Consider the following 21,203-nt stretch of genomic DNA (forward strand, 5'->3'; position numbering starts at 1 on the left):
GAGTAAAAATTTTAACTAGAAGGTATTAAGAGGGAGAAAAATAAGATAAACCTTTTCAAACATGGCTAGTTGGCTTCTAAGATTGCTTTCTTCACGGCCTATTCTCCTCGTCTCTGTCTTTAACATGGTGGCCAAATCTCTTTTCTCCAGGCTGTCTCCTAGGTAATGATCTTTACCTTTTACCTTCTTTCTCCCAATCCCTTATTTTTATTGTTGATGTCCTTTTCATTGGCCATCTATGCTAATAGTGTATTTTTTCCCAGGTATTGAATTGAAACACCTTTGTTTGGAATACATGACTCCATGGCTGTCAAACCTAGTCCGTTTTTGTAAGCACAATGATGATGCCAAACGACAAAGAGTTACCGCCATTCTCGATAAGCTGATAACAATGACCATAAATGAGAAACAGATGTACCCATCTATTCAAGCCAAAATATGGGGGAGCCTTGGGCAGGTATTGAGTTTGCTCAAATATTTAAATGTCTAGTACCTCCGTGATGCAGATATTAATCTAGTACCCCCTTTGTGCAAAACATTGTGCTAGGCATTAGGGATACAGCTGTGGAAAAGACAGTCCCCTCTTTCAAAAGGCATGCAGACACTCACCTAATTCTTGATCTGGTTCAGAATTGTAGATGTCTAATGCATGTTTCAGAGCCAGAAAAAAACTAGTTATTTTAGTGCTCTTTTCCATGACATAACTATATAGGATTTAACTGTAAAACTCCAGTGTGGTTTCTAGTAAATAGTGCTGTGTAACATATTCTAGTACCTGACATACCAGAGAGGTCAGTAGATCTTTGTCAGTTGACGTTATTTGGGACACCTGCTTTCGTTTACAGTTCTCTCTCACAAGAACACCAGGAGTAAAGTACAGAATATACTATAATGTTTTCCTTTTTATCTGACAAGAATTATGCCCATCATTTCTTCAACATTACCGCTTAAGGAAGTGATCCCTTACTCAAACAACGCGGCGAATCCTCCAAGTAATTTGAAATGACCTTGGAGCTGGTTTTAGAGCTCTGTAAAACATCTCAGCACTTGAAGTCATTTCCTATATTTTAAAACAATTGTATTTTGTATTAATCACACATGACTGTCTTAGGAGACAACAGAGGTGCTTTGCTAGTGGATGAAAATAATACACGTGGAAATTTAAAATTTTTGCATGCCAGTCTCTTCATCTCTGACGCAGTTGAGTGAATATCTTCATACTCCTTCGGATATGTAATGATAAATTACATTTATTGACAGGTCTCTAAATGAAACCTAGTGTTTTGGAGGCCTCAGGGAAAGTAGAAGTTTCATGTTAATTGGGCTGCTGCTTGCAGTATTTTTAAATTAAAAGTTAAGTTGGCACAACAGATGGCTGAAACATACATTATTTCTCCCTCTTCCACTAGATTACAGATCTCCTTGACGTTGTACTAGACAGTTTCATCAAAACCAGTGCGACAGGTGGCTTGGGATCAATAAAAGCCGAGGTGATGGCAGATACTGCCGTAGCTTTGGCTTCTGGAAATGTGAAATTGGTTTCCAGCAAGGTAATCAACTTTTCCTTTGCCTTCTGGACCATGGCATGATGTGTCTGTTTTTCTTACCGGGAGGTTTTTTGGTATGGTGACTAGTCGTTTTAGAGTTAAACTGAAATTTTTTGTGATAAAACTTTTTTTTAGCCCTTGTGTTTCTTAAAATTCTGTTTCTTGACAGGTTATTGGAAGGATGTGCAAAATAATTGACAAGACATGCTTGTCTCCAACTCCTACCTTAGAGCAGCATCTCATGTGGGACGACATTGCCATCCTCGCACGCTACATGCTGATGCTGTCCTTCAACAATTCCCTTGACGTGGCAGCTCATCTCCCCTACCTCTTCCATGTTGTTACTTTCTTAGTAGCCACGGGGCCGCTCTCCCTTAGAGCTTCCACACACGGATTGGTCATTAATATCATTCACTCTCTGTGTACTTGTTCACAGCTGCATTTTAGTGGTGAGTTCCAGGAAAGTAACTTGTGTTTTGTAATTCCTTTCTCCACTTTATATAGCCCGGTTGGCACAAATTATCCTAGTTGTGAGTACGGTGCCTTAACACTAGCTGCTTATTGGAGCTTGTGATAGTGGCATGAAATACTATCAAAAAGAAAAAGAATAAATTAATTCCATTCCATTTCAAGCTATAGCCAAGATTTTGTGTGTGTATTTGTCAAGTAGAATCTTGTAGGTATCACAGAAGCTAAAGCCTGAGCACCGGTTGACGGTGTAGCATTACTAGCATGAATTTGTAGAGAAATGGAGCTAAAGCAATGAGCGTTGAGATAATGTATCTAGAGGGTTGGTTTAGGGAGCATGGTTATATAATTTTGATCTGCTACTCAAATTTTCCAAATTCAAAGTGAAATTTGCCATGTTAAAAAGTTAATATCTTTAAAGTCTTCACTTGTTCCTTTTTTCTTTTACAGAAGAGACCAAGCAAGTTTTGAGACTCAGTTTGACAGAGTTCTCGTTACCCAAGTTTTACTTGCTGTTTGGCATTAGCAAAGTCAAGTCAGCTGCCGTCATTGCCTTCCGCTCCAGTTACCGGGACAGGTCGTTCTCTCCTGGCTCCTATGAGAGGGAGACTTTTGCTTTGACATCCTTGGAAACAGTCACAGAGGCTTTGTTGGAGATAATGGAGGTACACTAGGCAAAATGATAAGAAACTAAGGTCATTTTTTTAATCCGTTAGTACTGTAAAGAAGAAATACTAGTTTATTCTATTTTACGCTTGATGCTTAAATAAAACTCCCATGGAATGTGTTTATTGGTAATATATATATATATACATCGCTTATTTAATGACATTATAATAAGCATTATTTAATGATTAGTATACATTTATGTGCATGAATCTATTTAGAGTATCCTTTTTTTAAGGCATGTATGAGAGATATTCCAACATGCAAGTGGCTGGACCAGTGGACGGAACTAGCTCAAAGGTATGTCCCAAATAAATTTAACCCGTAGGAGTATGGGTATTATTGAAAAGGTTAACATTACTGCAGAGTCGATATTTTAATTAATTACCTAGTGTGTATAAACACAAAGGTTTTCATAGACTTTTTGGGTCTTTTAATTGCAGATTCGCATTCCAATATAATCCATCCCTGCAACCGAGAGCTCTTGTTGTCTTTGGCTGTATTAGCAAGCGAGTGTCTCATGGGCAGATAAAGCAGATTATCCGTATTCTTAGCAAGGTACGTCTCTGTCCCTCCTCCCAAATATCTGTGGGTCTCAAGTTGGAAAGCATATCTTGCATGTTTCTCATTGGCATCTAAACTTGAAGTTAATAAAATATCTTGCATGTTGCTTGCTAAACCTTTAAACAATGGATTTGGTTATTTTCTTTATTAAATTCTTTGAAGTGAAGAAACCTTTTCTAAAGAAGACGCCTTAAAAGAAAATATGTATTGTCTCTTTGGCTAAGAAGGTACTCTTAGTATTTTATCAGTTTTCAAAGCATTTAACTATATGGTAGAACTTGCCTTATATAAAAGTATTTAATTTGTAACAATATAATAATGCACAAAATATTGTATTGGAATATAACATAGAAGTATTTAAAAATGAAAACCCAAATGATCTAGCTACCAAGAATACCACAGCATTGGAAATAATTCTAGCACTTACTAACCAAGGAATTATTCTGAACTGATTCTGAGATCCAGTTTAGGAGTTTATGTTTTATTTCAGTGAAATAAAATAAAAAATTCTGTTTCCCTAAAAGGCACTTGAGAGTTGCTTAAAAGGACCTGATACTTACAACAGTCAAGTTCTGATAGAAGCCACAGTAATAGCGCTAACCAAATTACAGCCGCTCCTCAATAAGGTAATTACCGTACAGAACGAGCCCATTTAGTTTGGGCATTGGTATTAAATGTTGTTTCATTTTGTGTCAAAGAGTTCAGAAAACAAGTTGGGCTGAGAGGTTATAAGGAAGAGGAGGTAGTTAAAGCAGAACTTCCTGTCTTTAAGTGTAGTTGTTTGAAGACCTCACACTAGAGGAAGATAAGTATGCGGAGGATGTTCTCGGGTGCTTCTAAGTTTTCATCTCATCAGTGCTAAAGGAAGACAGGTGTAGACTCTGAATTTTTTTGTCCAATAAGTGTTCATTGAGCACCTGCTATGTGCCAAGTACCATTTTAGGTTCTAGAGAGGTAGTACCTGAACCAAACTAATAAAATTCTCTACCCTCATGGAGCTTACATTCTGGGACGAGTGTGGGAGTTGGGGCATGAAATAGATAATTAAATAAGTACGATAATAGTTCACGATCATTACCATGGAGAAATGTAAAGGTGGGTGAAGTGTACCTAATCACCAAATGAGTTTGGGTGCTAAATGAAGTTGATGTTTAAAAGGAATGAAAGGATGCGGCCACTGATTTAGGATGGGCTGAGCTTATCTCAGCTTTGTGGCCTGGAGCAGGTCGTTTAACATATCTGGACATCATATTTCCACATTGATAAAATGAATAGACTAGATGATGGTGGAGCATTATTTTCCAACTCTAAAGTTGTATAATTATATGAATTGAGTACAAGATTTGAGGGAGGTTACAGAGAAATAAATACCTGTGTGCTCCTCTCATCGAGTTGTATCTACGAGCACATCTTCTAATCCTAAATTACACAAAATGGTTCGCTCGTCCTCATAAGTTAAAATGAGGCTCAGAAGGGCTAAGTGACTTCCCCAAGGTCACATACCTAATAAGACAGAACCACGATTCTCTTCCAAGGCTGTCTGACCCTGAAGTCTATGTATTTTCCCCTATACCACACTGCTAAATAAGGGTTTCCCCCAAATCAATATCTTGAATTCATAACAGCAAGAGATATTATGCTGATAAGGGTGACAAGAAAATTAAAAGGGTAGAATCTAAAGTTAAAGAGATAGTGGGATTTAGTGTAGAGAAAGGGAGAAAGCCTTGCATAGCAAACCATGCAGCAGGAGGGTCATACAAGAATGGTGGGACAGTGAAGGGATGGTGGGCAGAATATTCTAGTTGTATGGAGAAATTTTGCAGGAGAATAGAGAGAGGGAAGATTGTAAAGATTGGATAGAACTAATCTAACATCTAAGACCCTTCAGAAAGGAGTTTGGAAATGTCCCTATATGTTTTCAAGCAGATAAGTAATATGACAAAAGGAAGGCTTAGAAGGGTTCTTCTGGGGGCATTGTGCACCGCAGATTGGAGTAGGGGGAGACCAGAGGCAAAAAGGAATCCACATTTACAGTAAAGAAGGTTGGTGTAGAATAAAGTCGTTAGCAATAAGCAAATACTAAAGAGACTACTTTGGAAGGATCAACAAGACTTGGTGACTGGAGTTTGGGATCAAAGAACAGGGAGAAACCAAAGTAGGTGTTAATGTTCTCAGCCTGGCTAACTGTGTCTTTAGCTATACACATGCAGTAGATGAAGAGCCTACCCGTATATTTACCTTCTTCAGAAGAGAAAACATGCATCATCTGGGCGTTAATGTGCTCTGTTTGATACTGCAATGTGTTTTGAAAGAGACTGTTTTGTAGCTCATCTCACTAATCTGGAATGCGTGGCCTTTGCCAGGACTCCCCTCTGCACAAAGCCCTCTTTTGGGTAGCTGTGGCTGTGCTACAGCTCGATGAGGTCAACTTGTATTCAGCAGGCACCGCACTTCTTGAACAAAACCTGCACACCTTAGACAGTCTGCGGATATTCAACGACAAGGTAAGCAAGCTTTCATTTGGCATCCCTAGAGTATGCACGTTAAGAATTCCTCTCTTTTTTATTGTTGTCCTTTTAAAATCAGAAGAGGTCCATAACTTCAATATGAATTTCTTTAATGCAACTTATTGTGAGTATAGCTTCTTAAGAACTCATATAAAACTAAACTTTCCTATGTAAAAATAGCAGAAAACAGTATTCACCCAATACTGGTAAATAGAAGAGGGATGAAAACTACTGAGTAGTGGGGCACCTGGGTGGCTCGGTTGAGCATCTCCTGTCAGCTCAGGTCATGATTGGTTCATGGGTTCCAGCCCCTGGCAGTGCAGAGCTTGCTTGGGATTCTCTCTCCCTCTCTCTGCCCCTCCTTAGCTCGCACACACACTCTCTCCCCCTCTCTCTAATTAAATAAACTTAAAATATATATACATATATTGAGGGGTCCCTGGGTGACTCAGTCAGTTAAGCTTCTGACTCTTGAGTTTGGCTCAGGTCATGATCTCAGTTCGTGGGTTCGAGCCCCGCATAAGGCTCTGCGCTGACAGTGTGAGCCTGCTTGGGATCCTCTCTCCCTCTCTCTCTGCCCCTCCCCTGTGCGCACACACGCACACTCTCTCTCTCTCTCTCTCTCTCTCTCTCTCTCTCAAAAATACATAAACAAACTTTTTTTTTAATTTACATGCAAATTAGTATATAGTGCAACAATGATTTCAGGAGTAGATTTCTTAGTGCCCCTTCCCCATTTAACCCATCCCCCCTCCCACAACCCCTCCACTAACCCTCTGTTTGTTCTCCATATTTAGGAGTCTCTTCTGTTTTGTCCCCCTCCCTGTTTTTATATTGTTTTCATTTCCCTTCCCTTAGGTTCATCTGTTTTGTCTCTTAAAGTCCTCATATGAGTGAAGTCATGATTTTTGTCTTTCTCTGACTAATTTCACTTAGCATAATACCCTCCAGTTCTATCCATGTAGTTGCAAATGGCAAGATTTCATTCTTTTTGATTGCCGAGTAATAACTCCATTGTGTGTGTATATATATATATATATATATATATATATATATATATATATATATATACATACACCACATCTTCTTTATCCATCCATCCGTTGATGGACATTTGGGCTCTTACCATACTTTGGCTATTGTTGATAGTGCTGCTATAAACATGGGGGGGCCTGTGTCCCTTCGAAACAGCACACCTGTATCCCGTGGATAAATGCCTAGTAGCACAATTGCTGGGTCGTAGAGTAGTTCTATTTTTAGTTTTTTGAGGCACCTCCATACTGTTTTCCAGAGTGGCTGCACCAGCCTGTATTCCCACATAAACAAACATTTTTAAAAAAATATATTGAGTAGGGGTGCCTGGGTGGCTCAGTTGGTTGAGCGTCTGACTTCAGCTTGGGTCATGATCTCACAGTTCATGAGTTCAAGCCCTGCATCGGGCTCTCTGCTGTCAGCGCAGAACCCGCTTCAGATCCTCTGCCTCCCGTCCTCTCTGCCTGTCCCCCACTTGCACTATCTCTCTCAAAAATAAATAAACATTAAAAAAAAAAATTGAGTAGTAATAGCTACTATGCTAGGCTGTGTGCTGTGCTGTACTTTGCACTGTACTACATAGGACCATTGTTATTTGTGATTTCATAACCCAGGGTTAGCGTTCTCTACCTCCCATTTCACGGATGAAGAAATAATGTATACATAAGCTTATTTTTATTGAATAATGGTACTTGATGAAAAATAGGGTGGAGAGTCTAAAGGACACTTTGGGCTACTTAATTATACTAGTTTTTGGTTTTGCCTAATCCCACTTTGAAGCATACCATTAGCACCCTTCTTAATGTTTATCAACCTTGACCGTGGTTGGATTTTGGTTCACAGAGTATAGAGGAAGGCATATAACAGTATGAAATGATGTCCCGTTTGTCTTTGGAGAAAAATGGGATAAGTCTAGGAAAAAGAAAGGGGAGGAATTTTTTTTTTAAAGATATGTACATGTTTATAACAAGAGATTTACTTGAAGTGAGCTGAACAAAGCTGTGAGTGGGAAAAACACAGAGAACAGGAGCATGGTTTGAATGTGAAGATACTTGGGTTAAACACTGTTTCATCAGTCTGCCAGATGTGGTATACACTTGGAACAGCCACCTTGGAGTTTATCCATCAAACCTCCATTTTACAAAACACGAAAGAAAAAAGTTAACTAGCTTGTCCATGTTCGTACATCTGATTGGGGACTAGAGCCCATCCTTCATGATCCCCGTTGCGCTTCTCTGGGGTTGTCTTGGGACCATGGTGCTCAGAGAGAGATAGCTAACTGTTGGCTATTTGTACGGATATAAAAATAGTTGTAAATGAAATGTCTGTCTAGGCATATCTGCCTTGGTATTTTCATTGCCACAACGGCCCATTAGCAGGAGCTAATATTGACTTCAGTGCCCCCAGGATACTAGGAATCAGAGTTAATAAACCTTATTAGAAGTTGCCAGGAGGTGAGATGAATAAGGTCTGACGATCTGCTGTATAACACGGTGACTATAGTTGATAACACTGTAGTGTATAATTGACACTTGCTAAGAGTAGAACTGAAAGTTCTACATTTAACGACTTAATGTTCTCATCAAAAGCAGGCTGTAAATATGTGACATGATGGGCGTGTTCGTTAACTGGATGGGGTAAATTCTTTCACAGTGTAAACGTGTATCAAATCATCATGTTGTACACTTTAAATACCTTAGAATTTTGTCAGTTATACCTTAATAAAGCTAGAAAAAATAAATTGTACATATAGCAGGTTAATAATCATACCTTATATAGTATTCTGCAACTTCCATTTTTATTTAACAACATAAAGTGAACACCTTTCTAAGCACACACACACACATTCACATGGACACGTTTCTGTGTGTGTGTGTGTGTGTGTGTGTGTGTGTTTGTGTGTAATTCTTTCCCATTGCTGCAGAATATTTTACAGTATGCATGAGCCACAATTTTTTCAACCATTTGCCCATTAATGAACATTTGTTTCTGTCGTTTCTTCTTTTCTGTCATAAACAGTGCTACTGTAAACACCTCTTTACATTTATTTTAAGTACTCCTGTTTTCCTTTCTTTGAGATAAAAATCTAGATAACCTGAGCATGACCCTAAATACCTTCAGTTGTTGGCTTTTAAAAATTTCTGTTCAGGAAAGGGAAAGAAAAATAAGATAAAAACAGAGAGGGAGGCAAACTATAAGAGACTCTTCAATGCAGAGAAAACGAACTGAGGGTTGCTGGAGGGGTATTGGGAGGGGGATGGATTAAATGGGTCATGGGCATTAAGGAAAGCACTTGTTGAGATGAGCACTGGGTGTTATATGTATATGATGAATCCCTAACTTCTACTCCTGAAATGATTATTACAGTATATGTTAAGTAACTTGGATTTAAATAAAAATTTTTTAAAGAGGAGAAAAATAATCTCCGTTCATGAGGGAATCACTGCGTTTTGGGTTTTTTTTGTTTTTGTTTTTGTTTTCATTTTTTTTTTTTTGAGAGAGCACTCGAGCAGGGGCTGAGCAGAGTGAGAGGAGGACGTAACATCTGAAGCTGGCTGTGCACTGACAGCAGAGAGTCTGATGCAGGGCTCGAACTCACAAACTAGGAGATCATTACCCAAGCTGAAGTCAGAAGCTTAACTGACTGAACTACCCAGGCGCCCCTCCCTGGGCTTTTTTTAAAAATGCAGATTCTGGGGCATTACCCAGTGACCTTAAACCCTAATTATGTTGGGCAAGTTGCATAGCATTTTTAAGTTTCAGTTTCCTTGTTTTCCCACACTAGAATGTAAAATCCACCAAGGCGAGTAGTTTTTGTTTTGTTCACGGATTTATTTGCAGAGCCTAGAGCCATGCCTGGCACGTCAAAAACACATAATAAGTACTTGAGAAGTAAAAGAATGAGCCAATAAATCTGTACAATGGAGCTAATGTTGGCTGCATAGGAGTGCTTTAAGGTTTCAGTACAGTAATGCATCTAACATTGTCGCATACTGCGGGCACTCAGTAAATAGGAACTCTTTTGTTGTCTTGAATTTTCAGTCATAGTACACAAAACACTACATCTGCTACAATTCAATGGATGGTCTTGTTTAAAACAACAATAATTCTAATTTTTAAAAAGTCATCACAATGTAAATTGATAACCATTTGTTTTGCATCATAAACCAAAGCTGTTTCATCTGCTATCATCTTATTATTTATGTATGCTTGATTGTCTCACAGTAACTTATTTGTAGTATCTTGAATGTTCTATGGTGTTCTGTAGTCATCTGAAAATAATTTCTCTTAACTCGAAAGGATTACTTATCTTGTCATAGCTGTTGAACACAATCAAAAACCAATAAGTGACCCTTTAAGGAAAGATCCTGTGTGAACCCCACCAACCATCTTCTGATTATCTTTAATAGAGTCCAGAGGAAGTATTTATGGCAATCCGGAACCCTCTGGAATGGCACTGCAAGCAGATGGATCATTTTGTTGGACTCAATTTCAACTCTAACTTTAACTTCGCGCTGGTTGGACACCTCTTAAAAGGTAGAGGCCTTGGGTCAGAATGTTTTTATGAAACGATATCAGGAAGCCTGAAGTAACTAAAATAATTCATAATTTTAAATAAGTTGAAATAATTTGGCTCATATGTCTTACTTTAACTGCAAATATATCTGTCTTCCTGAGCCATGTTTTGTTCAATATGTATTTTAATGGAGCCTAATTTCCACGTCAGTTATCAGATTTCCTTTAAAAGGCAAAAGAGTTGATTCCTACAATAACCCTAAATACCGGTCTTTCTAATAGCTGTATTGTTAGTCAATACTAAGTATCTTTTTGGTTATTGGAAATAAGACAGACTGCAAATCAATAAATGTAACTTGAGTAACTTATGTTAGAAAATGACAGCTTAGAGAGTTGATCACAGACTTTCCCCAACTTGTTTCTAACATATTGATTAGTTGCATTGTTACATACCACAGAACCTCACTTTCTTGTACCCCACATTCCCTCCCCACCCCCCCCCACCGCTTCAAATTTTTGTATTGCTTATAGCAGTGGTCTCAGCTATTCTTAGAGCCAACCCAATCACTGCCTGCCCTGGCTCCACTCCCCACTGCTGACTTCACTGTGTGTTAGCTTTGGTTTATTAACATGGAACAGCCATGGCCAGAGACTATGTCATTAATAGGAGCGGCGTATGGTGAGGAGTCAGAGACAAGAGCAGTGAGACTTAGGATGAGGAACTAGCATGAACCAATGATCTTAAGCAGCACTGGCTTTGGTCATAATTAGAGTTTTGTATCAATTTAAATGATTCTTACGCTGGAGGGATCATGGAGGTTCCCCCGGTTTTTGCCTGACATATGTACATACACCCACTAATGTGAATGTAAAACATTTGATTTCATCACCTTATGAAATTTCTGCAAAAATATTAATAGTTTTAATCACTAAGGTGAATAGGGATTGCTCAAAAGATATTACACTGACTCCAGGAATTCAAAAGAAGGGTTGCACTAGGCTGATAAAGTGCTTGCCTGTTCTGTATTTCTAAAAATATACCAGGTGTTTTCAGTGTCCACATCCCCTGCTGTAAAATGGAGTAGCTTTCATGTTTAAAAGGTGTCCAGAGACCAGGCTAACTCTCTGATCAACCCTGTTCTTCGGGTTCTGAGAGCATATGCAGCCTACGTCATTAGGGTTTTTTCTTTAAGAAAAAAAAAAAAAGAATTTTAAGCAATAGAACCCTATTTTCAAAAGATATCGTCAGGTGATCCCCAATACATAGTTGTTGTTGTGGTTTTTTTTTTTTTTTGGTTGGGGGGGAAGTTCCTGCACTGCTTTAGGGAATGGAATATCTGAAACCACATCCATCTTTCCTAATTTTCCTCTCCCTGAGGTACCTTAGAGTTCCAGGGATCAGTATTCTTTTCTACACATATATGGTACTTAATCTTTTTGTAATTAAGTATTCACATTTGTATGTTTATCTTCCCAAACAGCTGTTCTCAGAAGGCAGGAGTTTTCCCTTATATTTCCTTTCCCTGTAGAGTTGCTGGTCAAGAGAGTAAGAACTCAAGGAATACTGGTTGAAAGAATGGACTAACTTCCTGTTTGTTTTTCTTTTTTGTAGGGTACAGGCATCCTTCACCTGCCATTGTTGCAAGAACGGTCAGAATTCTGCATACACTACTGACTCTGGTCAACAAACATAGAAACTGTGACAAATTTGAGGTGAACACACAGAGCGTGGCTTACTTGGCAGGTAAAAGCACGAAACAGACAAAATTAATCTTACCGAATCTATCTAAAAACATCTGTCAGTCCTTCAGCTGGTTGCTTGGCGGGGTAAAGAGTTCAGGGTCCAGTCCTGTCGTGGTGGTTAAAATTTTAAGTTTTGCCAAAACATTTTTCCTTATAAAAGAACTTGCATTAAAGTCTGAAATGCATTCCCTTTGTCATCTTTGGTTCAAGACACCGCATGGTTCCCTATTTTCTGCTATAACATCTGAAGGCCTCAGCCTAGCATCCTTGGGCCCTTCAGCAGTTCTCCTGACTGTCGCCTTTCCCTACATTTCCTAAGTCCCAGTTTTTATTACCTCTCCAGATGGATGGGCTATTTTAAGCTCATCTACTTGCCGCCCCCTTGGAATCGCCTTTCTGCCTCTTAAAAGTGCGTTCCTAATGCCATTTGTTTAAGCCAGAATGTCTGCCCATCCCCACCATCCCATTAAATCTTCCCACTTGTTCTCACCCGGTGTGTGTTTTTCTCCACTCGGCAACACTTAGCACTCCCGTGTAATGCAGCTCTGGAACGTAGCAAGTGCGGATTCCCAATTTAGGAGACGGCAGTTTGTGGCAGCTTTTTTGTTGGAATCATTTGACCTTGGGCAAATCATCTAATATCTCAGAGTGTTTTTCCTTATCTAAAAAATAGACCTTATAGTACCTGTCCTGCCCACTTTCTGTGTTTGTTGAGATCAAAAGTACATTAAAGCGCTTGACAAATATAAGGTACTTATTAAATCTCAGTATATTTCATACTTATGTAGTCTTTCAAAACAGACCATAAACTTCCAAGGTAAGAAAGTCTGTCCTAACTGGTTTATATCCTTAAACTTCACACTCTCTAGGGTTCTTTCTCTGCTTGTCTGACAGCTGTTACCCTCTAAGAGGTTGTAAGAAATGTATCCTGTTTTTAGTCACACTTGAAATTTGTTAAATTTTCTCATCTTCCTTTTTTCCTTTTAGCCTTACTCACAGTGTCTGAGGAGGTTCGAAGTCGCTGTAGCCTAAAACATAGAAAGTCTCTTCTTCTTACTGATATTTCAATGGAAAATGTTCCTATGGATACATATCCCATCCATCATGGCGACCCCAGCTATAGGTAAGTAGACTTCTTCTCCCATAATTACATAATTATAATCAGGTTTCAATTTTCCATGCCAGTGGAGACAGGCAGCAAGAATAATCAGGAAGGTAATATATAGGGGAATCTAAAGATATCTAGGAACAGTATATAAATCAAAACTCCTGTTACACACATACCATGTGTAATGTGGATTAGTAGTAGGAAAGTTTCTCCTCTTCTAATCTAACTGTGCTCCATGTTAACATTAGTTTGCCTCTGTTAAGCACAAACAGTTGAGTAATGAAAAGAGATGATTTTGAAATTACCGGGTTGTCAGAAAGGGCCTAGGAAAAAACCAACATGAAATATAAGCAACATCACATTCTTAATGATAGAAAACTAAGCTATACAGATTTGTGCAAAGGTACACATGCCGCCACATGTGTTGTGTTTATTCCCATCACGCTAAACTTACTTAAAATTTTTCTATGGTGTGGATTTAGTTGGTAGAATAATCACATTATGCCCACTGTTGTATGTGGTTTGGGGTAGTATATTTTTCACTATAACATGGAGAAATTACATGAAACTTTGGAGACTTTCTATATTTTCAATTAAAAGACATCTTTAAGTTTTAGGTACCACGTTGAATATAGGAACGTAATTGTGTAGCTGTAGAGCTTCTATCATTCAATTTATCACCATCCCACTTTTCGATTAAAAAGTCTTCCACAGTTTCCCACTGAGATTTTAGCAGTGTATGCAGAAGTTTTCCAAGCACACTTGGTTTTCGATAGTCTTATTCTTCAATTATTTCTCGGATTATATTTCTCTGACATATGCCCTTTTTGTCCTGAAAAGGAGAAAATGAGTTTGCTTGTGTTCCTTTGTCAAAGTATAGTTGCTTTTCTTGGTTTAAACCAAGAATACAATTGCCTGTTTAGACTTGATTTCCCCTGATTAAAAAATCAACGTGGTACAGTTCTGCCAAGCATCAGTGAGTCCCTACTGTGTATAAGACATCGTGGCAAGAAAGTAGGAGGAAAGTGCTGATTTTCAAGAAAATTTCCCAAATAGATTCAAGAAACAAAGGAAGAAAGAGAATATTTCTTGGACATACACTGAGAGCTTGTACCCTAAAGCCTTTTTTAAAGTGCAGTTTTAAAATTAAGTGATTTCTGTCATTGGGAAATAGGACAGCCAATTGAGAGGGGCAAACAGTGGTTGTCTTTGTCACCATGTTATCTAATTCTTCTCAATTGTTTAAATCTCTCAGGACGCTAAAGGAGAACCAGCCGTGGTCATCTCCCAAAGGTTCTGAGGGGTACCTTGCAGCCACCTATCCAGCCGTGGGCCAGACCAGTCCCCGGGCCAGGAAGTCCATGAGCTTGGACATGGGGCAGCCTTCTCAGGCCAACACGAAGAAGTTGCTGGGTTAGTTTAGCTAAATTACATAGAGTTTGTTAAACTTTTTTTTTTAACGGCCAGATACTTTCACTCTTGGAAGATTATTCAAAGCTGTTCAAAATTATCAAAATTTCCCATTTTGATATAGCAAAGTTTTTGATGCCAATTACAAGAGAGTTTGATAGATAAGTCAGTTAAGCCATATCAGTTAAACAGACGAATGAGAACAGGATCTTGAACCAGTTTTTTCTGATTCCTAGATGAAATACTGTGCTTATCCTCATTTTGTTCTGCCTTGGCCGGGCAGCAGGGAAATGGGAGTTGGGGAAACATTAGCCCGAGAAAGGAGGAGTCTGGCCGCACTCAGATGCAGGGCCTTTAACAATATATTTCCCCAAAAGTATCGCCTGAGGGCAGAATACATCAATATGCTGCGAAGCTGTAATAATGCTTTTTGCCACCTTTTCTTTAAAAAGACAACAAAGTAAGATTTTTTTGATTACTGTATTTTTTATTACTATATGATTCTTTTTGAAAATGAAGATTGCTCAGTTACATCAGCATTTGTCGATGAGAGAGGTATACCTAAAATTCTGTGAAACCCTCTCCCTTTTCAAAAACTGAAAGTAAATAATGAGAGAGCTCACTGACCTCATGCCACCACAGAGGAACTTTGTCTGAAGTTGGAATTGTTTCTAGAATACCTTGGGATCCATATTTCAGTGACCATGAATGGCTCAGTGGGTCTCAGTTATCCATACAAGCATATTTTTAAATATCTTTGGGTATTGGGAAAATGTTTCTGTTCATAAGGAAAACAGTGATCAAACAATGAAGTGTGAAATAAATAATCTGCTAGTGAGCCATGAAAGAAATAGAAACCGTGAAGTTAATCACTGTCACTAGTCACATAGGGTTGTTACCTTTTGTTTGAGTTTCTTTCTGTTTATACTTTGTCACAAAAGAGTCTTCTAGGAGTTTCCTAGTTACTTCGTGTTTTGTAATTCTGGATTTTCATGCTAAGGAAGTTGTAAGTGCAAAACTAACTTTAGAGAAAACGTACTATTGAATTCAGTTAGCCCATGTGCTAGATGAAAAAGTTATGGTCTCTGCCTTGAAGAGCTCATAGCTTGGTAGCTAGGCTTATAATCCACTGATTACGAAAGCATCCCCAAGTGCCGCTAAGTAACATGTCTTGCTGAGGGGAAACTGAGGATCTGGGGAAATTAGGAAACACTGCAGAGAGGAAGTAACTTTGAACTTTTTGAACTTTTGGGTCTTGAAGATTTACTGTGCGCTTGCCTGACAGATACAGGGTGAGGAAGGCGAGTGTTCAAGAGAGGGGAGTGACGTGCAGGAGACTTTATATGCGGCGTTAAGAGATTTAGCCTTGTGTACCCAGCAGGGATCTTTAAGCAGGGAAGGGTTGTTACCAAATTTTGTTTTTAGGCAAGTTTTTCTGGCTGTGATGTGGACAAATAGTCAGAGATGTTTGGCAAAGGGACCACATAAGGGATTGATAGAGCATCCAAACAAGAGACAGTGTGGACCTACACTAAGGCAGGAGCAATGAGAGAATGGAGAAGAGCGGTCAGGTGTGTGGTGATGTCTGAAGTAGAACGGACGAGACTTAGTGCAAGTCTAAATAGTCCACTGTCACCACTTAAAAAAAATGTTTTTAAATGTTTATTTAGTTTTGAGAGAGAGAGAGAGAGACAGAGTGCGAGCAGGGGAGGGGTAGAGAGAGAGGGAGACACAGAATCCGAAGCAGGCTCCAGGCTCTGAGCTGTCGGCACAGAGCCCGATGTGGGGCTCGAACCCACAGACCACGAGATCGTGACCTGAGCCAAAGTCAGGCACTTAACCGACTGAGCCACCCAGGCGCCCCTCACCTTCATTACTTGAAATAAGAGAAAGGTATTTCATGTAGTGCGATACGTGACTTAGACTCAAAGCCAAGTGGAGACGGTGCTACTTGCCATTTTTGAAGCATGTCCCAGTATATCTATTTATTTAGTACTTTCAGGCATGCAAATGTTGTTTTCAAAACTGAAGCGTTAAAATCAAACTTTGATCTTGCCCACATGTGGAAAATTTTCATGCTAATGACTAATTCTTGCCACGAGCAGAATTTCTTAAATTGAGAAGAGGCTGTTCAGACATAGTTGATCTTTGCAGCTGAACAGTGCATACCCCTATACTCATCACCAAACATTGTACTTGTTGGCAGAGTTGGTTACCTCCAGTGTGGTGAATGTAATCTCAGTTTAATTTGGACCAATGAGGTACATCCGGTCCTGAGATGGAAAGCCGTGGGGCCAAAATTCCTTGACAAGATGGAAACTAAAGGAGCGAGACTCTGCCCCCAGGGATGTGTTTGAGCTTTCTTTGGGTCCTTAAATGAAAACTTAAACACTTGATGTCCAAACATTTTCTTTTTAGTATAAATCCTATTCACAGACACTGTGGTTAATGAACTGCCATATTCTGTAACTTTTGTTTATAGGAACAAGGAAAAGTTTTGATCACTTGATATCAGACACAAAGGCTCCTAAAAGGCAAGAAATGGAATCAGGGATCACAACACCCCCCAAAATGAGGAGAGTAGCAGAAACTGATTATGAAATGGGTGAGAAACAGAGTTAATAATTGATCTAGATCATTGAAAATAAGATGGGAGAGCCATATTTGCTTTCCAGCCATTTCTTAGAATCTTTAGGATGAAATATAGACGCGTTTGCTCTTGTTCAGAAGATAAGCTATACAGTCCTTAAAATGAAAGTATTCCTGAAACCTGTATAAAAAGTAATCATATATATGATATACAGCATTGTAAACAGCTGGCCAGAACGTCTGTGTAGGTGAATATTAATTCTGTAAGATATTGACGTTGCTGTTTTAAGTACCTGCTAAAAAGCTATTGAATTATAGAAGTAACAGTAAAATGTTAGGTGAAGTGCTATGTGGTGTGAATGTTCGGTTAATACAGCTGATTGTGTTAATCCGTATCTCACTGCAGAAACTCAGAGGATTTCCTCATCACAACAACACCCGCATTTGCGTAAAGTTTCGGTGTCTGAATCAAATGTTCTCTTGGATGAAGAAGTACTTACTGATCCAAAGATCCAAGCACTTCTTCTTACCGTTCTGGTAAAATTTTTGACCTTTTGTGGGGGGTGGGTTTTTTGCCCTCAAGTTTTTATTGCAGTCTATTCTTGGGAGGCCCTTAAATATTAAAAACATGAAAAGGAAGACGGTCTTCTGCCTCTCACCAGAACACATAACAGTTCAGCCACAGAATAAAATGTGTTTTGTTGACTTTTTTGCACTTTGACAGGCTACGCTGGTAAAATATACCACGGATGAGTTTGATCAGCGAATCCTTTATGAATACTTAGCGGAAGCCAGTGTTGTTTTCCCCAAGGTTTTTCCAGTCGTGTAAGTATCTTGTTTGTGTTTGACTTTTGTATCTATCTTGAAGTCATGTGTTTTATAAAAGCTCAGGCAAAGTATCATCCAATAATGTTCACTGGTTGTGGAGTGGGGGGGATACGAGACAGTGTGATAGAGATTTCAGCTTAGAGACAGTGGTTTAGTGGGGGCCAAGACTAGTTTTGGCCTATTAGGGAAAACATTTTTTTTTTATCTTGTTGATTTTCTGAAGGCTTCATCTTGATGAGCATTGTTCATTCCCTCACTTAGCAGCAAACTGTTAGATGCTGTATGTACCTGTTTTGGTTTCTTTTTTGGTAGAGCTTGTGTGTTTATCCACAGCTGAGTGAAAACAAAATTAACCTTCTATATAGGAGATGACTTTTATTCTCTCTGAAGAGCAAAGATCATATTAGCCTCAAAGTATTCAAATCTAAATAACATGGGATATTATGTTATCCCATGGGAATGAAACATGGGATATTCTATTCCTGATCTAGACCTTCTATGTAGTATCACTGTATCCTTACTTTTGTTTAATCTCATTTTAAAATGTCAGAATTTTATATAGTTGGCTCTTGGTTATTTCTATTAATGGAGTGTGGCCGGGTTAGACGTAGTTAATTTCCTCTTAATTTTGAGTAGATCATATGTTCCACCCCTCCAAATTAATTTTGCTTTCCTAAAGTGACTGATATTAAATTTAGTTTTAACTCCCTGGGTACATATCAACAGTCAGCAGAAAGAAATGGTCCTAAAACATGTCAAATGACAGAAGCCAACCTTGTCTTGAGCAAACAGTCACCATATATAATTAAACACGGTTGCATGACAGTACTGTTTGGTTGTTTTTACCATATTTTTCTTGACGACTAAAAAGGACAAACCACGAAAATAAATTCATACGTTTATTGTAGAAAATTGGAAAAGCACCAGAAAGTAAAAAAAAACACCCCTCTCCCTTCATCTTTATCACGTTGTTCTGGGGAATATATGATCTTTTCCAGTGTATATTACCATGTAGGTTTCCTTTAAAATGTTCCTGTGTTTTGTTCTTGTTTTTTTTTTTTTAGACACAATTTGTTGGACTCTAAGATCAACACCCTATTGTCATTGTGCCAAGATCCAAATTTGTTAAATCCAATTCATGGAATTGTGCAGAGTGTGGTGTACCATGAAGAATCTCCACCACAGTACCAGACATCATACCTGCAAAGTAAATGTCTCAGGAGGATGGTTGATGAACTTGCTAAAATGAGCGCTGTTACAGAGTGCATGACTAAAGAATTCTTTATAAGGGATCGGCTTGTTCATACTTCTCTCTCCATATGCCGTTTTCTGACTCTTTTCATTGCATGTTGTTCAATACAATACAAAGTTGTGGTTTACAACTTTTTAAAATTGCAATATGGTTTTATACTGAGTTTAAGTGAGTTTTAATCTACCCTGACATTCATTGTAAAAAAAAAAAAAAAAAAAAAAAGGTTTCAAATGTGTGTAGGTTTTAAATGTCATCAGCTATACAACTTATTTAATTTCTGTTAAGATTAAGAGAGTATCATGCTTGTTGTAAGAGTAACATTTGATTTGTTGCAGGTTTTGGTTTTAATGGCTTGTGGCGGTTTGCAGGACCCTTTTCAAAGGTAAGAAAATATTTTTTTCTCTACTGACAAAATGAAAGTTTTTATTCATATTAGTGTACCTGCTCTGAGAACATACAATACTCTGAAAACCAGAATGATGATTCACAATAAACACAATATTTTTCTAAAATGTTTTCCAGCATAGACTCTTTCCAAGAGGCAGCACCTTTAATAGGTTTATATATTAGTTTTTACCAAAAAACAACTCAGTTCCACTTAGGCTTGACTTTTCAGAAGGGTGTGATGAACTTCTGCAAAGTTTTCTGCTCTCGGTCACTCATGTGTTTGATGATCGTAATGCATACACTTAAGTATCTTGTAATCAGAAAGGAGCATTACCTGTGGCTAAAATCTACCTCGTGACCCAAAAGTAATATAATGTTATATTTCAACCCAATCTCCGTTCTTAAAAAGATTACATAATGAAAAAAAAAATTACCTCCTGAAAACATTTTTCCTTCCAACCTGTTGGATTAGATTCATTCTTCCCTGAATATATCCTTATTTGTTTCTACTCATTTTTTTCTTTGATTGGCGTTAGTTGATATAGTGCTACATGAATGTGTTTTTGATGATTCTATTACTGGTTCCTCTAGATTGAGATTCCTTGAAGGCAGGACTTCTTTTTCTTCCCCCTACAGTTCCTAGTGCAGTGTCCTAGTTTTATGAATTCAGTATTTCATTTTTATTTTGTTCAGTTATTACTGAATATCTTTTGATATGCCAACGTTGTGATTTTTAAAATGGGTCTGAGTTCCTAGAAGTAAGTATATCGTGCAGGAATGTGTGTAGTTGCACGCAATTCTCTGCCCTTCCCAGTGTTCAGTTAGTCGAATATGTAAATGGCAGCTGGAATGATGATACTCCGTTCGTTTTCTCTGTTTTGGAAAACTGACTAGACATCATTCCTGATGGTTTTATTGTCTCAGGATCAATGCCGTCTTTGCTTCTGCATGGCTTTCAGTAATTACAGGTTCATTCGGAAGCTGTAGGTGTAAGCCAAATAAAATTCCCCACATTAAGTCCCATGGTAGTCTAGAAATACTGCACCAACCTCTCCCCGCCCCCTTTTAGCACCGCAGAATACAAAAGAAGAAAAACAGTACATTAAGCCCAAGACAAAAATTGAGTTAATCTTTTGTGGCTTCAGAGGGGATTTACAGAAAAAAAGAATGGAGCTAAAATAATTTCCTATATTTTCCATTACAGCAAACCCAAATCCCAGACTATGCTGAGCTTATTGTTAAGTTTCTTGATGCCTTGATTGACACGTATTTGCCTGGAATTGATGAAGAAACCAGTGAGGAGTCCCTCCTGACACCCACTTCTCCTTATCCTCCTGCAGTGCAGAGCCAGCTTAGTATCACTGCTAACCTTAACCTTTCTAATTCCATGACCTCACTCGCAACTTCCCAGCATTCCCCAGGTTAGTAAATGTAATCTTTATATAAATTTGAGCAATACTATTAATATACCAACATCAGGACTTCCCTTGTTATCAGGTTATAGTATATTTATAGTACATTTTGCTCCTTTTGATCATGAGGTTCATCTTACATTTCTTCTTTACCTTAGAGTTGACTTGAATTTT

At 38.4% G+C, this 21,203-nt stretch overlaps 1 protein-coding gene across 8 annotated transcripts in view; it reads left to right on the plus strand.

The window, feature by feature from the left end:
- NF1 (neurofibromin 1) overlaps window positions 1–21,203 on the plus strand; it is a 317,585-nt gene that overhangs the window by 281,466 nt on the left and 14,916 nt on the right. For 7 of the 8 annotated variants that reach the window (XR_006196423.1, XM_042915411.1, XM_042915410.1 and 4 more), the window contains 18 exons: window positions 264–457; window positions 1,410–1,550; window positions 1,717–1,996; window positions 2,466–2,680; window positions 2,920–2,981; window positions 3,125–3,239; window positions 3,770–3,871; window positions 5,609–5,749; window positions 10,195–10,321; window positions 11,913–12,044; window positions 13,031–13,166; window positions 14,407–14,564; window positions 17,044–17,166; window positions 17,557–17,687; window positions 17,875–17,975; window positions 19,043–19,185; window positions 19,566–19,612; window positions 20,822–21,038. Coding sequence is in view for 7 of the 8 variants with exons in the window: in XM_042915411.1 (XP_042771345.1) it covers window positions 264–457; window positions 1,410–1,550; window positions 1,717–1,996; window positions 2,466–2,680; window positions 2,920–2,981; window positions 3,125–3,239; window positions 3,770–3,871; window positions 5,609–5,749; window positions 10,195–10,321; window positions 11,913–12,044; window positions 13,031–13,166; window positions 14,407–14,564; window positions 17,044–17,166; window positions 17,557–17,687; window positions 17,875–17,975; window positions 19,043–19,185; window positions 19,566–19,612; window positions 20,822–21,038 (2,565 nt within the window). In the remaining variant the exon portion in view is untranslated. The remainder of the gene's footprint in view (window positions 1–263; window positions 458–1,409; window positions 1,551–1,716; window positions 1,997–2,465; window positions 2,681–2,919; window positions 2,982–3,124; window positions 3,240–3,769; window positions 3,872–5,608; window positions 5,750–10,194; window positions 10,322–11,912; window positions 12,045–13,030; window positions 13,167–14,406; window positions 14,565–17,043; window positions 17,167–17,556; window positions 17,688–17,874; window positions 17,976–19,042; window positions 19,186–19,565; window positions 19,613–20,821; window positions 21,039–21,203) is intronic. The other variant, XM_042915408.1, reaches the window with a different exon arrangement.

This window comes from Panthera leo, chromosome E1 (assembly GCF_018350215.1).
Source record: "Panthera leo isolate Ple1 chromosome E1, P.leo_Ple1_pat1.1, whole genome shotgun sequence".
Lineage (NCBI taxonomy): Eukaryota > Metazoa > Chordata > Mammalia > Carnivora > Felidae > Panthera > Panthera leo.